This window comes from Rhea pennata, chromosome 17, assembly GCF_028389875.1.
Source record: "Rhea pennata isolate bPtePen1 chromosome 17, bPtePen1.pri, whole genome shotgun sequence".
NCBI classification, from domain to species: Eukaryota; Metazoa; Chordata; class Aves; order Rheiformes; family Rheidae; genus Rhea; species Rhea pennata.
Genome location: NC_084679.1, coordinates 14,646,477 through 14,668,031, shown reverse-complemented (window position 1 = coordinate 14,668,031; position 21,555 = coordinate 14,646,477). Strand labels below are relative to the sequence as shown.

Sequence of the window (21,555 nt, the reverse complement as noted above, 5' to 3'; positions counted from 1 at the left end):
TGTCAAAAAGTCTAAAACAAGGAAGCACTTTACAGGCATATAACCATCACAAATTCAACTTATGAGATTTTAAACAGGGACAATGGAAAATGTACTAATATTTTGATATAAAACTGAATGGAGATGAGTTTACAGTTCGTTTTGTATTTCTTTCATCAATAACATAATTTATTTTTACAGGAAATGTGTTGAAAGAATGTTGCTTCAGCTGATTAAGTATCACAAACATCTTCAAACCACAGGATCCATCACCTGTACTTAACAGATACACACAGTACATAGCCCTCTTCTCCCTCCCCCCACCCCCCCCCCAAAAAAAAAGCACCCCCATCGGAAAGCTGCAACTACAGCATTATTAAATCCTATTCTTGCAGTCACTGCATAAAGGCTACCCTCTTTCCCACTTCTGTCTGGAGCTTCCTAGTATTTTACAGTGAAAAATTATATAGAGAGCAAAATCCATCCATTCTGAACACTTTTCTAAGTCACTAATTCTAAAATTTTGCTCTCTAATGTTCTTTTCCAGGGTTCTGTATCCCCCTTGCAGGTGCTTCAGATTGCCTAGTCCTTCCCCACCAATCCTCATGCAAAAAAAACAACCTACCAAACTGCATCTCCACTCTTTGTTATCACAGTCAGGCAGATTTCAGCCAAATCACCAGCAGCTTGTGCCTCTTGGCACTTCCCTAGCCCTGCTACCTTTACTTCCTCTCTTCTGCAACTGCTCCTCGCCAACTGCTCCCTTAAACCAAGACCTAGCACCTCTGCAGTGCTAATGAAGTGGTAAAAATAGCTGTGCTTTAAATAAGCCCAACACCACCTATGCAGGGAAGCTATCGTACGATACGCTTGTATGTAAACTTTTAATGCAAAAAGGTACTCCACACTAAAGAAAAGCATTTAGACAGCACAAAAAAGGGGCAATGCTCCCATAAGCTCTTTTAAGAGCTATGAACGAGTCCATGCACAGGAACCTTGCACTCGTTCTGGTTACATAAACTAAGACCAGAGGGGCCAACACCCCGCTCCTGGCCCTTTCCGTCTATCGTTCCCCCTGCGCAAATGCCCCCATTTCCTCCCCTTTCCTGCACAGTGACCCCTGCACGAGGCCCGTGGGCTCTGCTCTCTGGTGTGGATTTACAAGAATGTCATTTGCTTTTGTGTGATTTAAACTGAATCTGTTTTCAAAGGGGACAAAAAAAATTAAAAATAAAAAGGAAAGAAAGAAAGAAAAGGGCATTTTACAAGTGCATCCCCATGGCCACATGCAGACAGAGCCCGAGCTGGCCAGACGCAAACCAGCTCTGATCCAGAGGCAACACTCTGCCCAAACACCCGAGATGAGCCATTCGGCAAGGCTGTTAGCGCCGGGCTCGTGAGCTCAGGCACAGCACTACTGCGAATACACCGCTTCCAGATTGGATCCGACTCGCATCCAGCCAGCTCAAAACCTGGTCAGTCGGCAGGTACCTGCAGATATCCTCAAAAAGACAGACTGCCTACAGACAGAATAGTCAAAAGCAACATTTCTTCCATTAAAAATAAAGAACTGCATGCATTTATTTTTTCATAAACTAAGCAGTAAGAGCATTTAAGGTCAAATTTTAACACTTTGGTTACAGATGAGAGATCCCCAGATTATAAGGCAAAGAAACACAAACTCCTGAGACAGCGTGAGCAATGGTTCATACTAATTCTGCTCCATGCAAACATCATGTTAGAGATGCTTTTGGGTCTTCCTAGCCCCCAAAATTCACGCAGCTCATCTGGCCTGTTGCTCGCTATCACATACGAAGCGGCAGCGGTACGCCAGCCTCAGCCTGCCTAGAAGTCTACTGGAACGAATCCAAAACTCGAGCACTACCATCCCCTCCGAGACAGATTTGGGCTCCTGTGCGCTAATGGAGCACTAATTCTGTAAATGGATTAATTTGTGCCTTGCAGACAGAAATTTAATCTGCTCCTTTTAATTTTTCTTAAGCAAAGAGTAATTAGGCACCGTGAGGCTCACAAAAAGCAAGAAAGTGGGTTCCCCCCTCCATTTTTTCTACACTGTAAATAAAACCTCTCTTGCATTTAGAGGATCTGCCAAAATAACTTTTAACTTGCTCAGATCAGTATTTAAGACTATTTCCAAATTAACTCATTTGCCAAGTTAACGCTCGGGTTTTTTACTGCTGCAGTGCAGCAGGTCCCAATAGCCTTCGTTACCGCACCTACACCGAGCGGTTTCAATTGGCCAAAAAAATGCGGTTTTAACAGGAAAAACGTTACACCAGCGTCCTACAGCAGGACGGGTGGATTTGGGGGGATTAAAAATCTGTAGTAAAGAATGTATTTAGAAAGTGAGGTTAAAAAAAGAAGAAGAAAAGGAAGAAAAAGCAGCAGCTCAGGGGAGGCTGAAGCTCGGGAGATGCTTCGCCGGCCCCGTCCCAGGGGAGGCAGGCGGACGCGCCGCCGCCCTCGGACGGACGGACGGACGGACCCGCCGACGGGCGCCTTCGGCCTGAAGTAACGGCCGAGGCCGCCGCCCCGCCGCCGCCCGGGCCCTACCAGGTCGCGGATGAGCTGCCCCAGCAGGTCGTCGCCGCCGTCCCCCGCGGGCTCCGCGGCGGCGCGGCCGGGCTGCGGGCCGCGCCGGGCGGCCGGGGCCGGGGAGCCGCCGCCCAGCGGGCCGCGGGCCGGGGAGCCGCCGCCGGCCGCGGGCTCGCGCCGCCGCCGCTTGCCGCCGGCCCCTGCCCCGGCGAGCTCCTCCCGCCAGCGGCGGCGGAACAGCTCCAGCTCCAGCTCCGCCGAGCCGGCGGCCATGGCGGCGCCCGCCGCTCCGCCGCCCTTCCGGCCCGGGCAGGAAACCGCGGCCCGCGCCCGCCCGTTCCGCCGCGCCGAGGTTCCGCCGCGGGGCCGCGCCGGGGCCGCCGCTTCCCCTCCCGCCATTTCGCGCTGCGCCCGCGCGGCGCAGGCCGGGCGCCGCCTCCGCGCTGTGCTGCGCTGCGGGGCCCGGCGGGAGCGGCCGCGGCCGCGGCCCTTTGGGCCTGCTGGGGCGGCGGGAGCCCGCGGAGGCTCTAGGAGGTCCGAGAGCTGCTGCTTTCACGTCCTTTGGGGGAGTTTGGTCTGAGCGTCTCCAGCGCCGAGCCCCGCCGCTGCCTGAAGGCTGCGCGTCTCGGGCGGCGCCGCGGACCGGCGGCTGAGGCGCGGCCGAGGAAGCGCCCTTCCCTTCAGGGAGCGCAGCTGCCCGAAGAGCGCGACCCTCGCCGGGCGCGTAGCCTCCGAACGCGAATCCAAAATACTCCGCGTAACTCAGCGGAGCGGTTGGGGAAATTAAAAATAGTTAAGTAATACTTGTCCAAATGCGCAAAGCGGCTGGTCCTCCCCGGGCACGGCGGCGCGCTCCGGCGCAGCGCGGGCCCTCGCAGCGGCCTGCGCCCGCGGGCTCCCGCTGCTCGCCCGGTCGCCGCCGTTTGGTTCTGCTCCGCTGGCATCTAAGCAGCTACTTGCTGCTTTTGTCCCCCCTTTGCAGCAGGTTGCAAAACCCAGTTAAAAGACAACACACACAAAGAGGCCTTTTGGATTCCAGGAAAAACCTGGAATTCCTCGTTTTGGGGAGGAACTCCACGGCTGAGGAGTGCCACCACAGCACTGTCTCTCCCCCAGACTGCCGGGCTGTCGCTGGAGAAGGCTCTCACCCAGGTGCCACGCCGCCCCGGGTAACCCCACGCCGGAGGGCTCGCGGAGCCCTGCAGGCGGCTCTGCAACGGGCACGGGCTCGCTCCGGAGGGGGCCCGGATTGACAAGAAGACGAGGCAATGGGGAGCCCTTAGACCCCCTCACACCAGCCCGGTGCTGTGTGAAGGGCAGCAGCAAGCATGGTGGCAGAAGCTCTGGGGCAGCCTGCCTGCCATGGGCTCCCGGACAGGGGGCAAACGGGCCACTTTGGGGGATTTCTGCCCCACAGGGAGCTGCGTGGAGCCTCCACCGCTGTGTCCTGGCCTGCCGTGGGATGGGGAGTCCTGCACGGAGACCTCCAGCCCAGTGCTGCCCAGCTCCCATATCCAACATCCCACTGGCTGGGGAGATTTGACATCTCCCTGGTGAGGTCCTGGGGGACAGGGACCAGGGCAAGTTTGGGCGGTGGAAGCTCCACAGCCCTCCTTGCCGTCCCCACAGTCCAAAGCAGGAGCACACAACAGGATGAGTGGGACCTGCCACCAGCCCCGCACAGAGCCCACCCAGTCTGCTCGAAGGCACACCGTCCCCCCCATCGTAATGCTGTCCCTATTCACAGTGTCCCCCCTTCCCACACTGTCCCCTCTATCCCCATGCTGTTCCCATCCCCACACAGTCCCCATCCCACTCTGTCCCCTTCCCACACTGTCCCCATTCTGCTCTGCCCCCATCCCCACACTGTCTCCTCACTCCCTACACTGGCCCCTTGGTCCCCACATTGTCCCTATCCCCTACTTTCCCCATCCCCACACCATTCCTGTCCCCACAGCGCCCCATGCCATTCTGTCTCCATCTCACACTGCCCATCCATTACACACTGTCCCACTGGTCCCCACGCTGTGCCCATCTCCACACCGTTCCCACCCTGCACTGTCTCCCCATCTCCAGGCTATGCCCCCATCCCCACACTGCCCTCCACCTCCACACTGTCCCCATCCACTCACTGTCCCCCTAGCACACAGTGTCCCCCTCATCCCGCACTGTCAGAGAATCTCAGAATGGTTGGCACTGGAAGGGACCTCTGCAGATCATCTAGTCCAACCCCCTTGCTCAAGCAGGGTCACCCGGAGCACATTGCCCAGGACCTTGTCCAGACAGCTTTTGAGTATCTCCAGCCTCTCTGGGCACCCTCTCCTGGTGCTCTGTCACTCTCACAGTAAAGAAACTTTTCCACATGTTCAGATAGACCTTCCTGTGTTTCAGTTTGTGCCCGTTGCCTCTAGCCCTGTTGCTTGGCACCACTGGAAAGAGTCTGGCCCCGGCCCCTTGACACCCTCCCTTCAGGGACTTACACACATTGATCAGATCCCCCCTCAGTCTGCTCTTCCCCAGGCTGAAGAGGCCCAGCTCTCGCAGCCGTTCCTCACAGGGCAGATGCTCCAGCCCTCTGACCATCCTCGTAGCCCTACGCTGGACTCTCTCCAGTAGCTCCATGTCTCTCTTGTCCTGGGGAGCCCAGAACTGGACGCAGTACTCGAGATGAGGCCTCCCCAGGGCTGAGTAGAGGGGCAGGATCACCTCCCTCCACCTGCTGCCAACACGCTTCCTAATGCACCCCAGGAGACCATTGGCCTTCCTGGCCACAGGGGCACATTGCTGGCTCATGGTCAGCTTGTCATCCCCCAGCACTGCCAGGTCCTTCTTGCAGAGCTGCTCTCCAGCAGGTCAGCCCCCAGCCTGGACTGGTGCATGTACTGGTGCTGCGCCCCATCCCGCACTGCCTCCCCACCCCGCTCTGTCCCCTCCATCCCCACAGTCCCCTCGACCCCCAAACTGTCCCCAACCCACTCTGTGTCCCCATCCCGCAGTCCCCCCACCCGCACTCCCCACCCCCCCGCGCCCCCGCGCCCCCCGCCGCCGCCGCCGCCCCGGCGCCGCCCCGCCCCCGCGGGGGATGATGTCACCCGCGCGCCGCCCGCTCCGCGCACACGGCGGCGGCTCTCGGCGCGAGCGGCGGCGGCGCAGCCATGTGCCCCTGCGCGCTGCACGGCGGCCCCCCCGCGCCCTGCCCCTGCAGCCCCGGCCGCGCCGCCCGGCCCTCGGCGGCCGCCCGCCTCGTCGCCGCCCGCCTGCGCCGCGTCGGCGATGAGCTGGAGCAGCGGGCGGCGCGGCGCAAGGCGCGGGGCCGGGGCGCCGCGGCCGGCCGCCGCCTGGCCGCCTACGTGTGCCTGCTGTGCGCGCTCACCCCCGCGGCCGCGCTGGCCTGGCTGATCCGCAGGAGGAGCCTCTAGGCGACAGGGGCGCTGGCCGGAGCGGGGAGCAGGCGGGACGCGCAACAGGTCGGCACGGCGCGGCGCGGCTCGGTTCGGCGGTGCGCGGCGCTGCGCGCTGTCCGCGGTACCCGGCGGCTCGCGGAGCGCCGCGCTGCGCGCAGCGGGGCTGCCCCGGCGGCCGGCCCGGGCCCCCCGCCCCGGCTCGCCCGCGCCGGCCCGCTCGTCCCCCCGCGCCTGCCGGGCCCGGCGGCTTCCCGCCGACAGCGGGGCCCGGGGACGCGCCTGGCCCTGGGTGTCCCCGCGGGGCTGGCCGGGACCGCCGGGAGCCTCAGCGCCGGCAGCATCGGGGCGTCACAGCGGTGCGGAGCTCCGGGGGGACCGTGCGCGGGGGGACGCGTGTGCGCGGGGAGGGGGGTCCCAGGGACCTGCAAATACTGAGGCTCCAGCCGAGGGCGGCATGCGGGTGTGCGCAGGGCCACGTTAGGGAATTTGGGTGCTCTGGGGTGCTCTTTGGAACATCGACCCCTCCCCATAGGCAGGAGCAGCCAGGGCGCCTGTTTTGGGTGCCTCAGATTGTACCTGCGAATGTCCCCGAATGTCTGTCTTTATTCGGGAAAGACCTTAAGCGTATGTCTGACTTTCAGCACACACTCGTATCTCACCAACTCTGATAGGGTTTAGAGACGAGCTTAAAATAACACGCTTGAAAAATGCCGCAAGTGCTGCTGCTGACCTCAGACCGTTCCAACTTAACTGGGCTGTTTGCAGTTCTTGGGCCACACTTTGGCTGTGTCCTCCAAGGAAAGCAGATCTTTACTTTTGCTGCAAAGTGTTTTGCATGTTTTTAGGTGCATGAAATATAGCAAATATATATACATAGTGTGGTAACAGTGTGCTGATGTAGAGTGTTTGAAAGTAAGGTTCTTGTATCAGGTGTGCGTGTTTGCATTGCTTGGGCGTGTGTATGCACAGGTATAAAAGCGGGGGAAGCATCATTCTCACCAGTCTGTTTGAGCCACAGCTCTCATATCTGTCAGCGGATTCAGCCGGTTACCTTTGCAAAGCTTTATTCGAAAACAAAAATGCTACAAAAAAGTTTTCAGATTAATCAAAGCCTTGGTTTCTGTAGACTCTTTTCAGCAAGTTCCTCCGAAGGTTTGGGATGGGGCTGCTGAGCTTGGCTCAGCGCAGCAGTGGGATGAGCTGGTGCCGTAGTGTGGCCTGGCGGTCAGAGAAGTGGAGCGGTAGTCAGGGCAGATGCGTCCTGCCCGTTTATTCCTCCTGCCCGGCAGTCAGTTTGGGATGAACTTTGGTTCTAGTGTTTGGAAGCAAACCCACCTGCCTGACTTGCTTGACTGTTTGCACTCAAAAAAGTTGAAATTCAAGGGGGGAACTGCAGTGGTCTGCTTTATCTAGGCTCTTGAATGTCCTTTCCTTCTAGCAAGCCTGGGGAATTTCCTCCCTGCCTTTCCTGACGGCTTTGGGAATTGAGCCGATGCAGAGAAGGTGGCAGGTGAGAAGGGCTGGTGGCTCTCTGCTGGCCCTGCAGATCCATGAACACGCTCAGTCCAGACTTCCCAGCGATCCTACAAAAACAGAGCTGTTTGGATTTTAAGTTTTTACAGAGGTTTGCATAGCTTTGGCTAGGCAGATTTTTTTTCCCCCCAATCTTTGCTGCTGCTAACTTTGTGGAGCCCTCACCTCCATCGTCCTTTCTGCACGTGAGGCCCAACGATAACCAGTTGCCTGTGAATTGCTTTACTGGGAGATGCTATAGGAAAGCAAAGTATCATCCCCTACAGAACGGAGGCAATCTTTAGCACGCACAGCCCTTCCTCGCAGCTTCAAAGGCTGCCGCAGACAGGGCATGCTGCGCCGCCTCCGCGGGCGCTGGGGCTCGGTGGTCACAAATACAAACATATCTCTGAAAAGAAGATCCCTGTGCGTGATGTGCAGTAGTTTCAGGGAGAAAATAAAGGGACCAAGTGTGGGAGAATAACAAGCCAGGAACAGTCGCCTGGTTGCCCTTGTGTACAGCAGACAGAACTGTCCAACTGTCTTGGTAAGCCACAAGTGAGCAAGCTGCAGATGAAAATAGAATGCAACTTCAGAATAATTCAATACATTATCTGCACCTCAGCTTCTGGGTTATTTCTACCATTAAAAATCTTTTTAAATTCTTTCTTCCTGAATAGTAATTTGCTCACCATAGTGCAGGCTACAATATCAGAGTATCGGCAGTATCTCAGAGCCCCAGTGACAGGGCAGCGAGGAGGCTGTGCTGGACTTAGACAGGGGTATGACAGCAGTGTTTTACTAACTCAGCAGAGTATTTCTGAACAAAACATGTATTTTTTGGCCATCCTCTGAGACGCTCTGCAGTGATAATAACATCATTCAGTAACAAGATGGAAAGTCCAGGCTCTGAACACTTGTGATCTTGGGATTTCATGGAGCAGCTCATAAGAGGAGATACTTATACACTTAACATGCTGCAAAGTCAGCATTTGTCTTGTGACTAGTGGTTAGACAAGCAATAGAGAAGCTAGAGGGAAAGGCCAATTTCAGCCTGGCTAATTACTTCAGTTCCTCTCTTGCTTTTTCAAACGGTGGTGGTGTTTCTCATGGACTGGTGTGAATGTCCATACTGTTTCTGAGCAAGAAGGTGGGTAATTGTTTCCTGAGGTCCTCCTGGCTTTACACAACAGTGTAGGTCAGGAAATAATCCTGTGTATCAGGGAACTTCTCCTGCTCTCAGAGCCCCCAGGTGATGCCAGCAGAAACAGGATTAAGGCCACTGCATGTGACCGACTTCTTGTATCTGGACTGTGCTTGGGATTTGGGGACGAATGCTTTGCAAATGGCAGATCTATAATACATAATCTGACATCACCTTGAAATATCCAGCCAGGGCATCAAGTATAGTTGTCATGTGCCAGTTTGGCATACAATGTCACTTGTATTTCGCTCTATTAGTTCAGAAGTGGCAGTGTATTAAAATCAAACCCTACTTGTCCCTGCCAGCTTCGCCAGCCTGGTTCTGTGCCCACTGTGTTGCCAGTAATTCCCCCCACTGTTTGCTGCTAGGTTCATGCAGAGCTACTCTGTCCAAAGTCTCAGTGCAGTTAATTATCTCTATTAAAATTGGGTTGATAAGATTTCTGGAGATGTCACACTGAGCTGTGCAGAAGTGCAAAGAAAATTAAGAACCAGAGGCAGTACGGCTAACCCAGGACTAAGCTGACAGGCTCAGCAGTGAGCTGCAGTCTTCCACGAGGACAAACGTTCAGCATGTTGCGCCCTGTGTGCATCCCCGACACAAAGAGGCAAGCGCTGTTGTTTATCTTCCTGAAAAACTAAGGATGAATGGACCTACTCTTTGCCTGCCTCTCAGCCTGCTCCTAAATCCCAAGGGCCCCCTCCATCCCTGCCCCTGTTTCACAGCTAAATTGCACAAGGCAAACCTTCAACTTTCATGACAAACAAGCAGCAGAGTTTACAAAACTAAACAGCAGTCAAGAAATGCCTCAGGTGGTTGGCAGGCCGATTCTTTGTGGAAATGGCCAACATCTCTTTTTCCTAGATCCATGGTCTTTCTGCGCCAAGATCTCCCAGGCGCACCGTTCTTCCACGTTCTTTAGTAGACCCACTCTTCATGTTAGCGCTCAGATCCTCTCCTAATTGTTTTTTTGTCTTCCCAGTTACCCTTCCAGCTCCCACAGAGATGCTAATGAAGTGTGAGGCTGCTTGGGAATTTGACAGGGATCTCAACTTGCTCTGGCCTTGCCTTTGTTTTCTCATTAACCTTCTGCTGGGTGAGAAAGGAAGCAGCAGAGCCTCCTTTTGTCCCTACCTCAAGCTTTCCCTCTACAATCCAAGCGCCTGAATAACTTTTCTTTAAATATATTAATAACTGTTATTTTGTTTATTAAGCATGGCTCATGTGCCAATTGAATTGCCTGCATGAGCCACTTAAATCGGTAAGTTTACATGCTGACACATTAGTTGTGAGCAGGACTCTATTTGCCAACTGCTTTAGGAGACCTGAGATCAGGTTCTTCTATGGCTTTATGCAGGTTGTACCCAGCCATGGTTTTATATTGTGTCTCTGAATAAAGAGGAGTCAAAAAAATGCTGAGACTGGACCAGGGATTCCCTACCTGGCTCAGTTGATTTTTTTTTTTTTTGGTAAACACCACTTTAGCAGGCTGTGTGATAAGACTGTAGGGTGAAAGGCTGGAGAGTTCAAAGTAACTAAGGAGTCTAGATGCCCATACCTATTAAAAGCAACGGGATGCATCTAGGCTGGCTGAGATGATTCTGCAAATATCAGCCAACATGATTTGTGGTCTCACAGCCTTCTTGCTGAACAGGTTAAATGAATAAGAGCACTGTTCTGAGCAGAATCTGCATCTACTTAAATGACCTGAAAGAGAGGGATATGCGGCCAAAGGAAATGTTGGTTCACATGAAAAATTTCAAAGCAAATGATCTTTTTTTAAAATCATTTAATCCATATTTTTCATAGACTTTGTATTTTTTTCTAGGAAGTCAGCTATAATCCCATATTTTTTTAATAAATGAAAACTTGAAAGTTTAAACATTATAAAACAGCCACCCACAACAAACAATTTTTCAGCAGCTCTACAAAGGGGATATGTTGGCAATCTTTCCAACAAAATATCCACCCCAGTATTACAAAGGGATGTAGTTCGGCTTTCCTCAGCCTTTTTCAGACCCAAAGTACCAAATTTTGATCTATCTGCTGAGTGCCTATTGTGGGAAATTTGGAGTAACTCCACTGAAGTCAATTGGGTTGCCCTGGATTTACGGTGCTGTAAATGAGATCAGAATTTGGCTCAAAATATATTCCATTAATGAGTCAGACACTGGCAATGCAGGCAATATGCACCCAGAAAGGGCTTGAACACAGCCTGGGATATTCAAAGTTGTTTTATTGAAAGACAGGCTGTAGGCCAGGATTCTGGGGGTTGCTTTTATTCTTTCCATGAAATTCACCTTTACGCAGAAGGCCAGCACGAGGCTGCTGCAAAACTTCAGAGCCGTTTAAGCTCTCAGAATAGGGCTTATGAGATACACAAACACTGTGCAGAGCTTCTTGCCTGCCCCAGAGCAGATTTATCACTTGGAGTTCAAAAGATTCTAGGATTTATCAACTTTTACAGGTTTTTAAAGATTTTCTGTACGTTAAGTGACACATAGGGACAATTTATGGAATATAATCTCACCAAGGGTGACCTGTGGCAGGCTGTATGTGGCACAGGAGGGCAAGGCCTCGTATCTGGCATTTGGATATGCTACTATGTGAGAAATAATAAATATTATATGATTTTGCTTTGGAAGAAATCATTTAGTCAAAGTAAGCTGAGCAACTATCTCGCCTCTTTTAATTTAAATGACCACATCACAGGCTCTTTCTCAGTATTGCCAGCCCAGTTTCTCAGCACGCTGTGGTCAGCCCTCTTTGTGCCTTGCCTTCCCATCTAGCAAAGCTGATACGGTCACTTTGGAAGACCTCTCTATAAAGACATCCTGGGGGAGAAACGCAGATGCCCAAACATCACAGAGCTCCTTGGGATTTTTCACCTACCTAGAGAAAGCTGTGGCACAAGGTCCCACAGGCTGAAGGGAGACCCATTTCAGCCCTTGGGCTATGTATCGCCAGCTCTTTATTGACGGTCTGTGCTCTGAGGGCTGTTTTAGTGCAGCCAGTATTGTCATGTTCATACTTTCTCAAGTAGCCAATACCTTTCCCATTTACCCTCTGCCAAAAAAGCTTTAAAATACTTCTAAAAACTGTTCCCAGCACTTGCAGATTTTGTCTGTGAATGCAGAAATCTGCATATATGCAGGTACAGAAGTCACAGAAACTGTGGCTAGCTGGTAGCCTTGATCATAGCACGACAAATTGAAATCTGCTTCAAATCTAGCTGATCCATTTTGGTGTTAGTCCATCAATTCACTGTTGCTTTAGCTTCCTCAAAACTAGAAAGCAAGCACTGTAAGCACAGAGAGGAAGAGCTGGTTGCAACTGCCACATCCAGTGCACACAAGCAGCGTGGCCTGCTGACAATTTTGATGAAGCAGACAAGGATAAAACTTGTGAGGGTGAACCAGGGATGTTCAAGGTTACTCAGAGTCCTTTGCAGCACCAGAATTTGCCTGCTTTCCTCACTGCAGAAGTTTCAGTTAATCTCAGAAGCAGTACCACTGAATTAACCTTCCTGGTGGGATGAACACACTGGGTAGTAGCACTACAGAAGGAGAGGAAGTGACTCTGGATTAACATCCAAGTAAAGCAGCTCAGAATCTGCCCCAAAGCTGTTTGCCAGCCCTAATTACACTCTGACTTCATAGCTGATGTAGTTGCATAGTCAGCTATTCCCCCTCTTTCTCCCACCCGGGTGAAATCACCTCATGCAGAAGGCCGGCAGAGATTTCTCTGCTGCAGTTTTTATAAGATCACTCAGCGCTGCAGTCTCTGCAAAGCTAGACAACACAGTCTGAAAGTTGGGATCTACCCGAGTAAATGCCAGTATCTACACACCTAGGTACGAATGTGAGAAGTGGGAATTTCATAGCAAATGTCCCGTGGGCATCTCTCCTGCTAATTTGCACTTAGATGGGTGCCTTTCTCTGAGCGTTGTATTAATTAAGGCTTGCAGCCCACCTATGAGGCAACTAAGTTATTACTGCCCTCATTTTACAGCAGCAACCAAAGTGGTTTGCCCAAGGCCACAAATCTAATCAGTGGCAGAACCAGGACTGACTGAGCTCCGCCAGTCTCCTGTAATACCCAATGCACCCCATTGCCTACCTGTAACAAAATTAATGGCTTCCCTAAAAGTTAACATTTTGTTAACCTGATGTAAATGAGGATGGAGCACCCCAAAGAATGAGACTCACAAAATGAGAGCTCTCCAGCAGTCTTGCAGTAGCACAGGGATAAAGGCCTTATCTCTTGTGCTGAACCACAAAACCATCTTCCCCATAAATTATGTACCTCTTCTAGTCAGTAAATTTAGCAGGAGGGTTCAAGCATAAATTTACAAGAAGCTTTTATTGCAACCAATGCATCAATATAATTAAAACCAAACACAATTCTTTTGCTTTCTTAGGCTGGAGAAAACCCTGTGCCCTTGGAGAAAATTGTTTCCCCTTTTCCTACAGGGAATCCAGAGCCTGAGCAGCAGCTGTGAAGAGTGGAGATAAAGAAAGAAGTGGAAGATGTTGGAAGTGCTTTGGGCAACGTGAAGAAGGATTTGCACTGAAGGAGCTGTTCAAGGGCCCAGCAGCAAAACAGAGACACATAAATGCTTATATATAGAAGAATGTAAACCCTCCTGTATGCATACGTTAAAATGTGCATGCCTTGTTGAGAACGTAAGCAACATTCCTTGTAGATGATGGTGGTCTGAGCATTCATGCTCCTGCAGTCTGAGTCAAAAGAGTAGTGATGTCCTTGCTGTAATGCTAACATTTTCTCCACTGCACCTTGTTTATGGTGACATAAATGTCCCTTTCAATGCAGCAGGATGAAAAATCATCTATACATCCAGAGTCAGATAATACCTTGAGACAGTGCACTTGCTGCAAATTGGGCATCTTCTAGCCTTCGGGGTGGGGGAACAGGTGCTTAGCAGCTTGGGCAACAGACAGTTTGTGTGTGTATATATTAAGCGCTATAGCACCAGGTGAGATAAGTTTTTCTTATGACTTTAGGTTCTCTGGTGCTACATTTAATATTTGTCTGGGGCTAAACTGCCTCTCTGTGGTGCTACAGTTTCCCCACGAGGATGTTCTGAAACATGGGACAAGGAGAAATCTATTTTGGTTATTAATATTTATACACAAAATAGCAAAAAATAATACTTGTTGAGAAGGTGCTATTTTTTTCTTTCTTTTGACCGCTACATAAATTAAGACCAACCAAATAATCTAGCCCAGAATTTTATAAACTGATTTGCTTTGGGGCAGTGCTTTTTCTTCTGATGGTTCGGAGCTTGGGAAGCAGCATTTACTGAGGTGGTGGAGAACCACCAACACCTTTCAGTGCAGCATAGGGGAACTTGCCCCCCGCCCCGTCAAAGTCTGCTAGTCCAGAACCTCCTATAGCTCTGGAGCTGGATATTCTCCAGGATGGTGATAGAAGAGGTCTCAGATCCCGTGAAGTAGGGAAGAAAACTATATGTAGACTAATCAGTAAGGAGAACATGTCCTTAGAAGTCAACGGGCTTTTTCCAGACTAGTGCTGAGCACTTTTTTTCTTGCAGGTAAAACTACTTGTCAGATTCAGGATACCTTCCAGATTACAATGTTATTTACAGTGATTATTATGCACAGTTTTTTAGAAACACTTTTCCTGGCTTCAGATATTCGCACAAGAAAATTGGTTTTCATATGGCTGGGCGGGGGGGGGGAGGATTTTCAAAGGCGTAAAGCAATGTTATGAATCCAGATTCCAAAGGAAATTTGGCTCCTATCTTTTAAAAGTGTTTCCTTACCTTCATCCAATCAAAGAATGCATTGACTGAGCACTGTGTCTGTGTCAACCCTTGCATTTTTTCATTACTGTAGGAGAACTGTTTCTAAGCAATCTAAAAGCTAAATTCTCCCTATATCAAATATTCAGCAATATGTTTTGGGCCCCTGCACACATATTCATGGGGATTATTGATTTCAAGTCAATTCACAAACAGCAGAAAGGGCTATGCTGAAAGAGCAAATTGTTCCTAATGAATAACCTTGCCCTACCTTATATTATGTGCAGTGTTGGGAAGGAACGTGCAGCTAAGTGTATTTTGTCTGGATAGAGCTTGGATGGCCAGGGAACCACAGGGAGTATATCTGCTGATAAAGCATTTCTCTACCACTTTTGGCCTGATGCTCAGCAGTACTCAGCATCCTACACTCCTTACTGGCTCAAATCTCCTACTGAACAAAATAAGAATTTTTCTAGCAAAGAGAGGAGCAGCAGCTGATTTCAGCAGTGTTGCAAGGGCTGGATTAGTGACTGCTGGACTGAGGCTAGTCTTTGAAAAATACAGCTTTCTGCAAATCACTCGAAAAAGGAAATGAAATCGTGTGCATCGTATTGGAGCATAACAGTCAAATTTGAACAAAAAATAATTGATTAGGATGACTGGATGCAAAGCTTGGCTCTATAGCCTGCACCCTGTGCAGGAGGTCTTCCCTCCACACCTACAAAGACACAGTGTAATCCCAAACACACAGACCGAGGCAGCCTTGGGACACCACATCTGCCATATGAGCTGGCTTACATTTCTCGGTGCAAGAGAGAGGGCTCTCCCTCAGGATTCCTCACTTTTAACAGCTATTATCTTCTGAATGTTTAATAAACTTCTCACCTGGAATATGCATTATTCCCCTTTTCCCTTGCATCTCTGGTGCACGCAGTTTGCACTACCATTGTTATTCTGCCACACTGGCTAAGTGGGTCTGCAGTCTTGAGACTTCTTGAAACTTTTTTCCCAAAGAGGGAATTCCCCTGAAACATTAAGGCACAGCAAAGGAAAAAGAAAGCTCTGTTCTTACCATAGCATTCCCCCCAATTTTGGGAAAGCCCCTTAAATCAGCAGTCAACCTCAGTAATGAAGTGGTTTGCTAATCTCCCTCAGTCCTAATTCAGGATGGACAGACTTTTCCAGGAAAAAAACAAAAAACAAAAGCAGAACTCCCAGGGAATTGGTATCTTCCTTGGTTGTTCCCAACATCCAGTCAAAATGATAAAAGACACTTGCTGCCTTTTCTTATTCTCATGGAACAACCACCAAATCTATAGTGCTTCCCGAGCATAAACAAGAGCAGGGTTGGGACCCCAAACCTTACTTTAATCCTGATTTGCTTGGCTTTTGTGGTTTTAAATTGGATGTTTAATGTGAACCAAGGGCTAAGTTTTGGAGATTCTCTTATGTTAGTTGCTGGGTCAAGCAAGCTATTCTAGAGAAACAGCTTACCAGCACTTTATAGCCAGCACTCACTGTACATAAACTGAATGACTTACTAGAGGGTATGTATTTGTCGAAGCCTTACATTTTCTGGTATAATTGCTGTTCTTGAACGCCTGCATTTTTTGACAAGGGGTGTTTTTATCCTTTTTTAAATATCCGATTTAACCCTGGTTGATGTTTGTATCTGAAATGAAAGCATGCTGCATACTCCCCTAGCGCTGCGCTTCCTGCATTGCAACGGCTGTGAGAGGTGGTGGTGGGGGTTCTGTACCTTCCTAATGGGTAGGAAACCGGCACAGTCCCTCTCTCCCGGGCACTCCTCTGTTTTTTTACAGCAGCCAAGAAGTCATTGATTTTGATTAGCTTCGCAGTTGCGCCTCCATGAAGACTGGGGAGTGCTCTCTAAATGAAAAAAAGAAAAAAAAAGAGCTCATCTTAGGTTTCAGCAGACGGTGCGTGTGCAAGCCAGAGGAGGAGGTTATGAGATCATAGTCTATATACAACGCCGCATAATGTGGCTGGGAGGAAAATCTTTATTAATTTTTAAAGCAGCACTCCACCAAGATAGCTCCCATCACATATTGGAACTTCATATTTCAAGTTAAAAAAGCAGTACAGCTTGGACTACTAATCAGCTCCTCTCCTCCTGCCTGTTACAAGGAAATCACTCGGCCAAATTAATTCCAGGCTAGCACCACTATGTGATTACAGACAGTTGGGTAGCACCCAAGACAGAATTTAGCCCACTGAGCCCAGATTCCTTCTTCTTCTCTCCTAGCATTATTTTCACTGGGTAAAAAAAGAAAGATGGAATGGAACCAGATCTACCTCTTATGTTGTGCAAAAACAGCCTAGAACAAACATCACCCACTAAAAAAATACTGCAAACTACCAAAATCAATGAGTTCTCAGTGATGAGAGATGAGAAGACCCGTCATACTTCTGTTTTAGAGCATGTAGGCATGCAGAAATTACCCTACTTCAGCTAATCCTATTACTAAAGCAATTCTCTTAAATCAAAATCACTTGTTAAATCAATCTAATCTGATTTGTGAATTTGCTTTGTTTCTATATTATGCTGAAATTATAAGGGTCTCAACTCCACTGCAGAAGCAGAAGCAGTGTCTTTTAACAGAACTGATTACAAACATACTTGGTTAAACCGGTGCATTTTCTACATACACATGCACCTTGGACTCGGACACTTTCCCTGCTGTCTCAGAATACAAAACGGCTTGGTAAATGCTACTATCCCTGTAGCCCTCGCAGCATGGGCAGCCAGAGGAGAATCTCCCCCGTGGGGCTGGGGAGAATGGGGCAGCAAAGCTGAAGGAGGTCTGTCCCTTCTGCAGAACTGCACTAGCTTGTACAAAATGGTTAATGATGACGGGACAGTACATCCACCTTGATATTCAATTTTAATCTTCCTAGAAGTGGTGTTTAGAAAACAGCTGTACATGAGCTCTTTGAAGGAAGCCTGAGTTTATATACAGCAAACTAATTATGGCTCTGAATTAAATACTGGACCCACATATTTTGTACACAAATCTAAATTTCCTCGCTATATTCTAACTCCACAAGAGATCAAACAAGAAGTTAGAAGACACTTGGCCACATTATTTCAAAAACCAAAAGCCTAGGGAAGTCTAAATAAAATGGTATGCAACCTTCCTTAGGAAAACACTAATATATCAGGTAGTCTGAATGGAGGAGAGGAATCCACACATGTGGCTTCTACCTTCCTTTTCTAATTCTGTCCTGGTCTGAAGAAGCCCTTTTAATTTAAAAGGATATCTTTACTCATAGTACAGGCATACTCCTCTCCCCAGAAAAAGACACTATTGTGCTTCTTCCCTTTGTCCTGCTGGCTTGCATCACACTTCCTCTGCCCGGGAAGAATCTCCATTGGCCCCAAGCACACTCCCAAACTCAGGTCTTCCAACAACAGCACTGCCACTAGCAGCTGTGGGAAAAAGCTGACTGCTACAGTCGAAGCTGCAGAAGTTGCATTCTCCATCTGCAAGAGGAATTTAAAACTACAAAACAGAACATAGCAGAATATTTTTTCTATTTATTTAAATACAAGAGTGAATTTTGATTTAACTGTGATCATGCTTCAGTGTTCACTCTGCATGACTATTGAGTACTTGAGTTTCACGAGTTTTTTAATATTTACAGAAATTGACTTGGAGCTTGACAGATATTCACTGAAAGCATCTGGGCATTGAACTGTCAATCTCCATCCATACTGTACTGTTAGTTACAGATGCCACCTCAGTGGTGAGCAAAGCCAGCTATGCTGGAATTTGGTTTTCATGAGTATTTGCAGCAAAATCTTTCCAATCGATTTCAAGACTACAGTTTAGCACAGGAAGACACCTTCTCATCACCTTAAATCCCGAGAACATTTGAAAATCTTCCAGTCCGCTCCCAGATGTATTGCAAATAGAATAAAATAAGATGAAATACAGTGAATATACAATTCCTTGCACATTACTGGTTTAGTTCTATTTGGATGTAAACTTTTGCAGAGTCACTGTGCAAGTTTCCTCCCTCACCAAAGCAAGGGCAAAGCATAACTCATTGCTGATACAACAAGCTCATAAAGGCTTTGTTTATCGTTGGATGTGGTTTCTCTCTTTTGTAAAAGGAATTTCATATGCTGAGACTCTTTGTACATATTTATAATGACTTTATTAAAAAAAAAGAAAAACAAGTGTTCACTGGGGAAAAAAAGTGTCAGTTTTTATTTCCTCTCTAAAAATAGAGATAATAATATCCTTCCACAACCCTGATCCTTTTCCCATAGAAACCAACAGAAGCTTTTCATCAGGTTGCACTAGAGCAGAAGTTGTCCCCTGTATGTTTTCTGGTCTAAATGTCATGTTTGAGAAGAGGGTAGAAGTGTTCACCCCCATAAACCATGACCATGGCTTAACTAGGAGGGAAGGGTATGACAGACTGTAACAGCACAGAGCTGTTACTTACACAGTGCCCAGCCCAAAACAGGGACAGAAGGACGTTGTTTTAATCCAGCAGCTATATAACAGTTGCCTGTAGGAAAATAATCTTACAGGAATTAAAATTTCACCTTATATTTAGCTGATTAATCTTAACAGAGACGTGGAGCACTGGATGGTCCACAGACTCAGGCACCCGCGTGCTCTCTGATTCAGGCTCTTCCCGCAACGAAGACCTAACACACAGAACAGCAGCATTGCTGCGTTGTGTCAGCGATGTACCTGTTCAAATAGCAAGAGGCTTTCAGTCTCAAAGGAGACCCAAATAGCAGCTTTCATGGGTTTCTGTTATAATAAGACAACAGAGGATTGCAGTGGGTTACATGCACACAGGTGGCCGATACCACAGAAACGCCAGTGCAGGGATTCTTCCATGTGTACTAAAGCACTCAAGCATGAATTCTTACCCATGTTCTTTCTGAGTGTTTGGGCTGTGGCAGAGCATTTCAAGTCTATAATGATGCTAGTCCCCTCTTTCTTAGACTGCCAACTGGGAAAGAACAATCAATAACAAAAAAAAAAAAGTAAAGAAAAAGAAGAGCTCCAAGGACAGAAAATTTCCCCATATTTTCTGTTTCATTAGCTTCCTCCTTTTTCTCCAACTAAAAGAGTAATGATTTTGAACCACTGTATCAAATGTTATCTGTAGTTTTAGGCTCATATTGACTTTTCTATATAGCTTTCCAGATACATTTTACAGGAACATTCAGAAAAAAATCAGAAAAAATGGCTTTTCAAACACTTTGAGAGCAGATATCACCAATCCTTTAGTTAACTGGCACTGCACTGAGAACTGAAGCTGGTGCTTTTCATAATAAATTTGAGTCTGCCTGCTTGCAGAATCAGTAATTTGCCCTTTTCCTGATGACTGTACTAGACTATCACACACAATATTTTTATACCCAATGAAAATCTTGCTCCCTTCCTTACTGACCTCTCTCCCGCACCCCACGAAGGCTCTTCACACCATAACCACTGCATTCCTTGGCTTAATTCCCCACTTTCATGGGATTCATTTGACAGGAATCACATCCACTCAATTTGGAAAGGAGAGCTTTTCCTCCTCTACTTCCCCATGTCTCTCAAGCCAGATTTGGACTATCTTCCTTGCTCAGATTCTGCCTCTCGTCATTTTTCCTCTAGTTATACTTAACTATTATTTCCAAAGAAATGTTGAGTCTTAATCCTGTTACTATTAGCTCCTGTTTGCTTTAATTCTTCTCCCTGTGGAGCTTCGCGGCAGGAGGGGAAGGCGGCAGCCAGTACATACACACAGGCTCATTTCCCCCAGGTACAGTTCTTCCTGATTATCCACTCAAGTGGGATTGTAACCTTACGGCCATTTCCATAGTAATGAGCACAGAAGATGCCACAATTGCCTAATGAGGCACTTTCTCTGGGCATGCAGCAAAAAGCAGGGGTTGTTTAGTGAAAGAGGAGGCTCCAGCGAACAAACAGCAACTCTCATTTGCATGCAAGTGTCACTGCAGCACCCTCAGCAGAGATGGAAATAACATCAATCTCTTCCTCCTAGGATATACAGTATGTTAATTTGCCTGTTAACAATATAAGGCATCTCCTCGAAGAGCTTTTTCTGAAGCTGAGGTGTTACAATCAAGTCTCCACCATCGCAGGTGGATTATCCAGCTTGTATATAAACCAGGCTGGCTCCTGAAGCAATGCAGCTGCTTCTGTATAATGCTGCCCTCAAGCTAGTAAGTCTCACTAAATCCAGTCTCTCCAGGGGACCTGTATCCTGATGGCCCGGCATTTCTGGTATCAACAGTGCTATACGGGCTCAGTGCTGCACAAGTACAATTTTTCTGGTTTTGGACCCAGGCAGGTTCTGGATGCGGAATGGCACTGTATTTTAAAACCAGTAAGCCTTGCCTCAAATGGCTGTGCTGAGAAACATGCTGTAGAGATACCTGAATTTGTGATATGGTCTTGGTTAGGACCTTACTTTTCACATAGTCAAATCAAACTTGACTTTAACCTCTCCCTGCCTCCTGCTGTTTTCTCATAGGCCAGGAAATCAGAAAGTCAGATCATGAAAATTAAAGAGGAAAAACATTCCTGAGAAAAGCAAGTGTCAGTTCCAGGCTCACTAACATAGTCTTTCCCAAATTCCTTGAGATTTAGTTAAGATGACAACCCACACAATTTATAGAATCAATTGCAAAAACAAGGCTGCTGCGAAATGATGTTCTCCAACCCCCAAACAGATCTTCGGACATGTGGCTCTGAGGCAGTGTTTTGGAAGAGTTCTCAAAGGTAATATAACAGCAACAGTGTAATTTTGTGAAGTTCTAATTTCAGGGAAGTTGAAGTGATGATTTAATGTGAAAAATCTCACCTGTGGTTTGAGCCAGAAGAGAACAGCTTTTTTTCCAGTGTACCAGGCTATATTCATGCAATGGTGAATTCACAGCATGCTTTACTTATACATGCAACATTTACCTATACTAAAAGGACAGAAAAAAAGGAAACACGCAGGCAGTTTATAACATATATGTTCAAGAAAAAAATCGTGGCTCTAGCTTAGTATTGAGGTTGCCACAACATGAAATATAACTTTCTTGCCTTTTAGGGTAATGTTTCTGACTA

The 21,555-nt window shown here is 48.2% G+C and overlaps 2 protein-coding genes and 2 long non-coding RNA genes across 4 annotated transcripts in view; 2 read left to right on the top strand and 2 right to left on the bottom strand.

The window, feature by feature from the left end:
* Positions 1-2,827, bottom strand: part of FBXW8 (F-box and WD repeat domain containing 8) — a 50,900-nt gene extending 48,073 nt beyond the window's left edge. The window contains exon 1 of the mRNA XM_062589845.1: positions 2,554-2,827. Coding sequence (XP_062445829.1) covers positions 2,554-2,808 — 255 coding nt within the window. The 5' untranslated portion in view covers positions 2,809-2,827. The remainder of the gene's footprint in view (positions 1-2,553) is intronic.
* Positions 2,828-5,690: 2,863 nt separating this feature from the next.
* On the top strand, positions 5,691-5,843 carry HRK (harakiri, BCL2 interacting protein; the record flags this gene model as incomplete). Its single annotated transcript, XM_062590388.1, has 1 exon — positions 5,691-5,843. A coding segment is annotated over exon 1 (153 nt), but the record flags the coding sequence as incomplete, so codon positions are not given.
* Positions 5,844-5,856: 13 nt separating this feature from the next.
* Positions 5,857-13,319, top strand: LOC134148039 (uncharacterized). Its single transcript, XR_009960131.1, has 2 exons — positions 5,857-6,002; positions 13,128-13,319. It is a non-coding gene; the product is annotated as an uncharacterized LOC134148039 (long non-coding RNA).
* LOC134148040 (uncharacterized) lies at positions 7,466-21,485 on the bottom strand. Its single transcript, XR_009960132.1, has 3 exons — positions 21,305-21,485; positions 16,200-16,330; positions 7,466-7,522 (listed from the first exon to the last, which is right to left on the bottom strand). It is a non-coding gene; the product is annotated as an uncharacterized LOC134148040 (long non-coding RNA).
* Between the last annotated feature and the right edge of the window lie 70 nt (positions 21,486-21,555).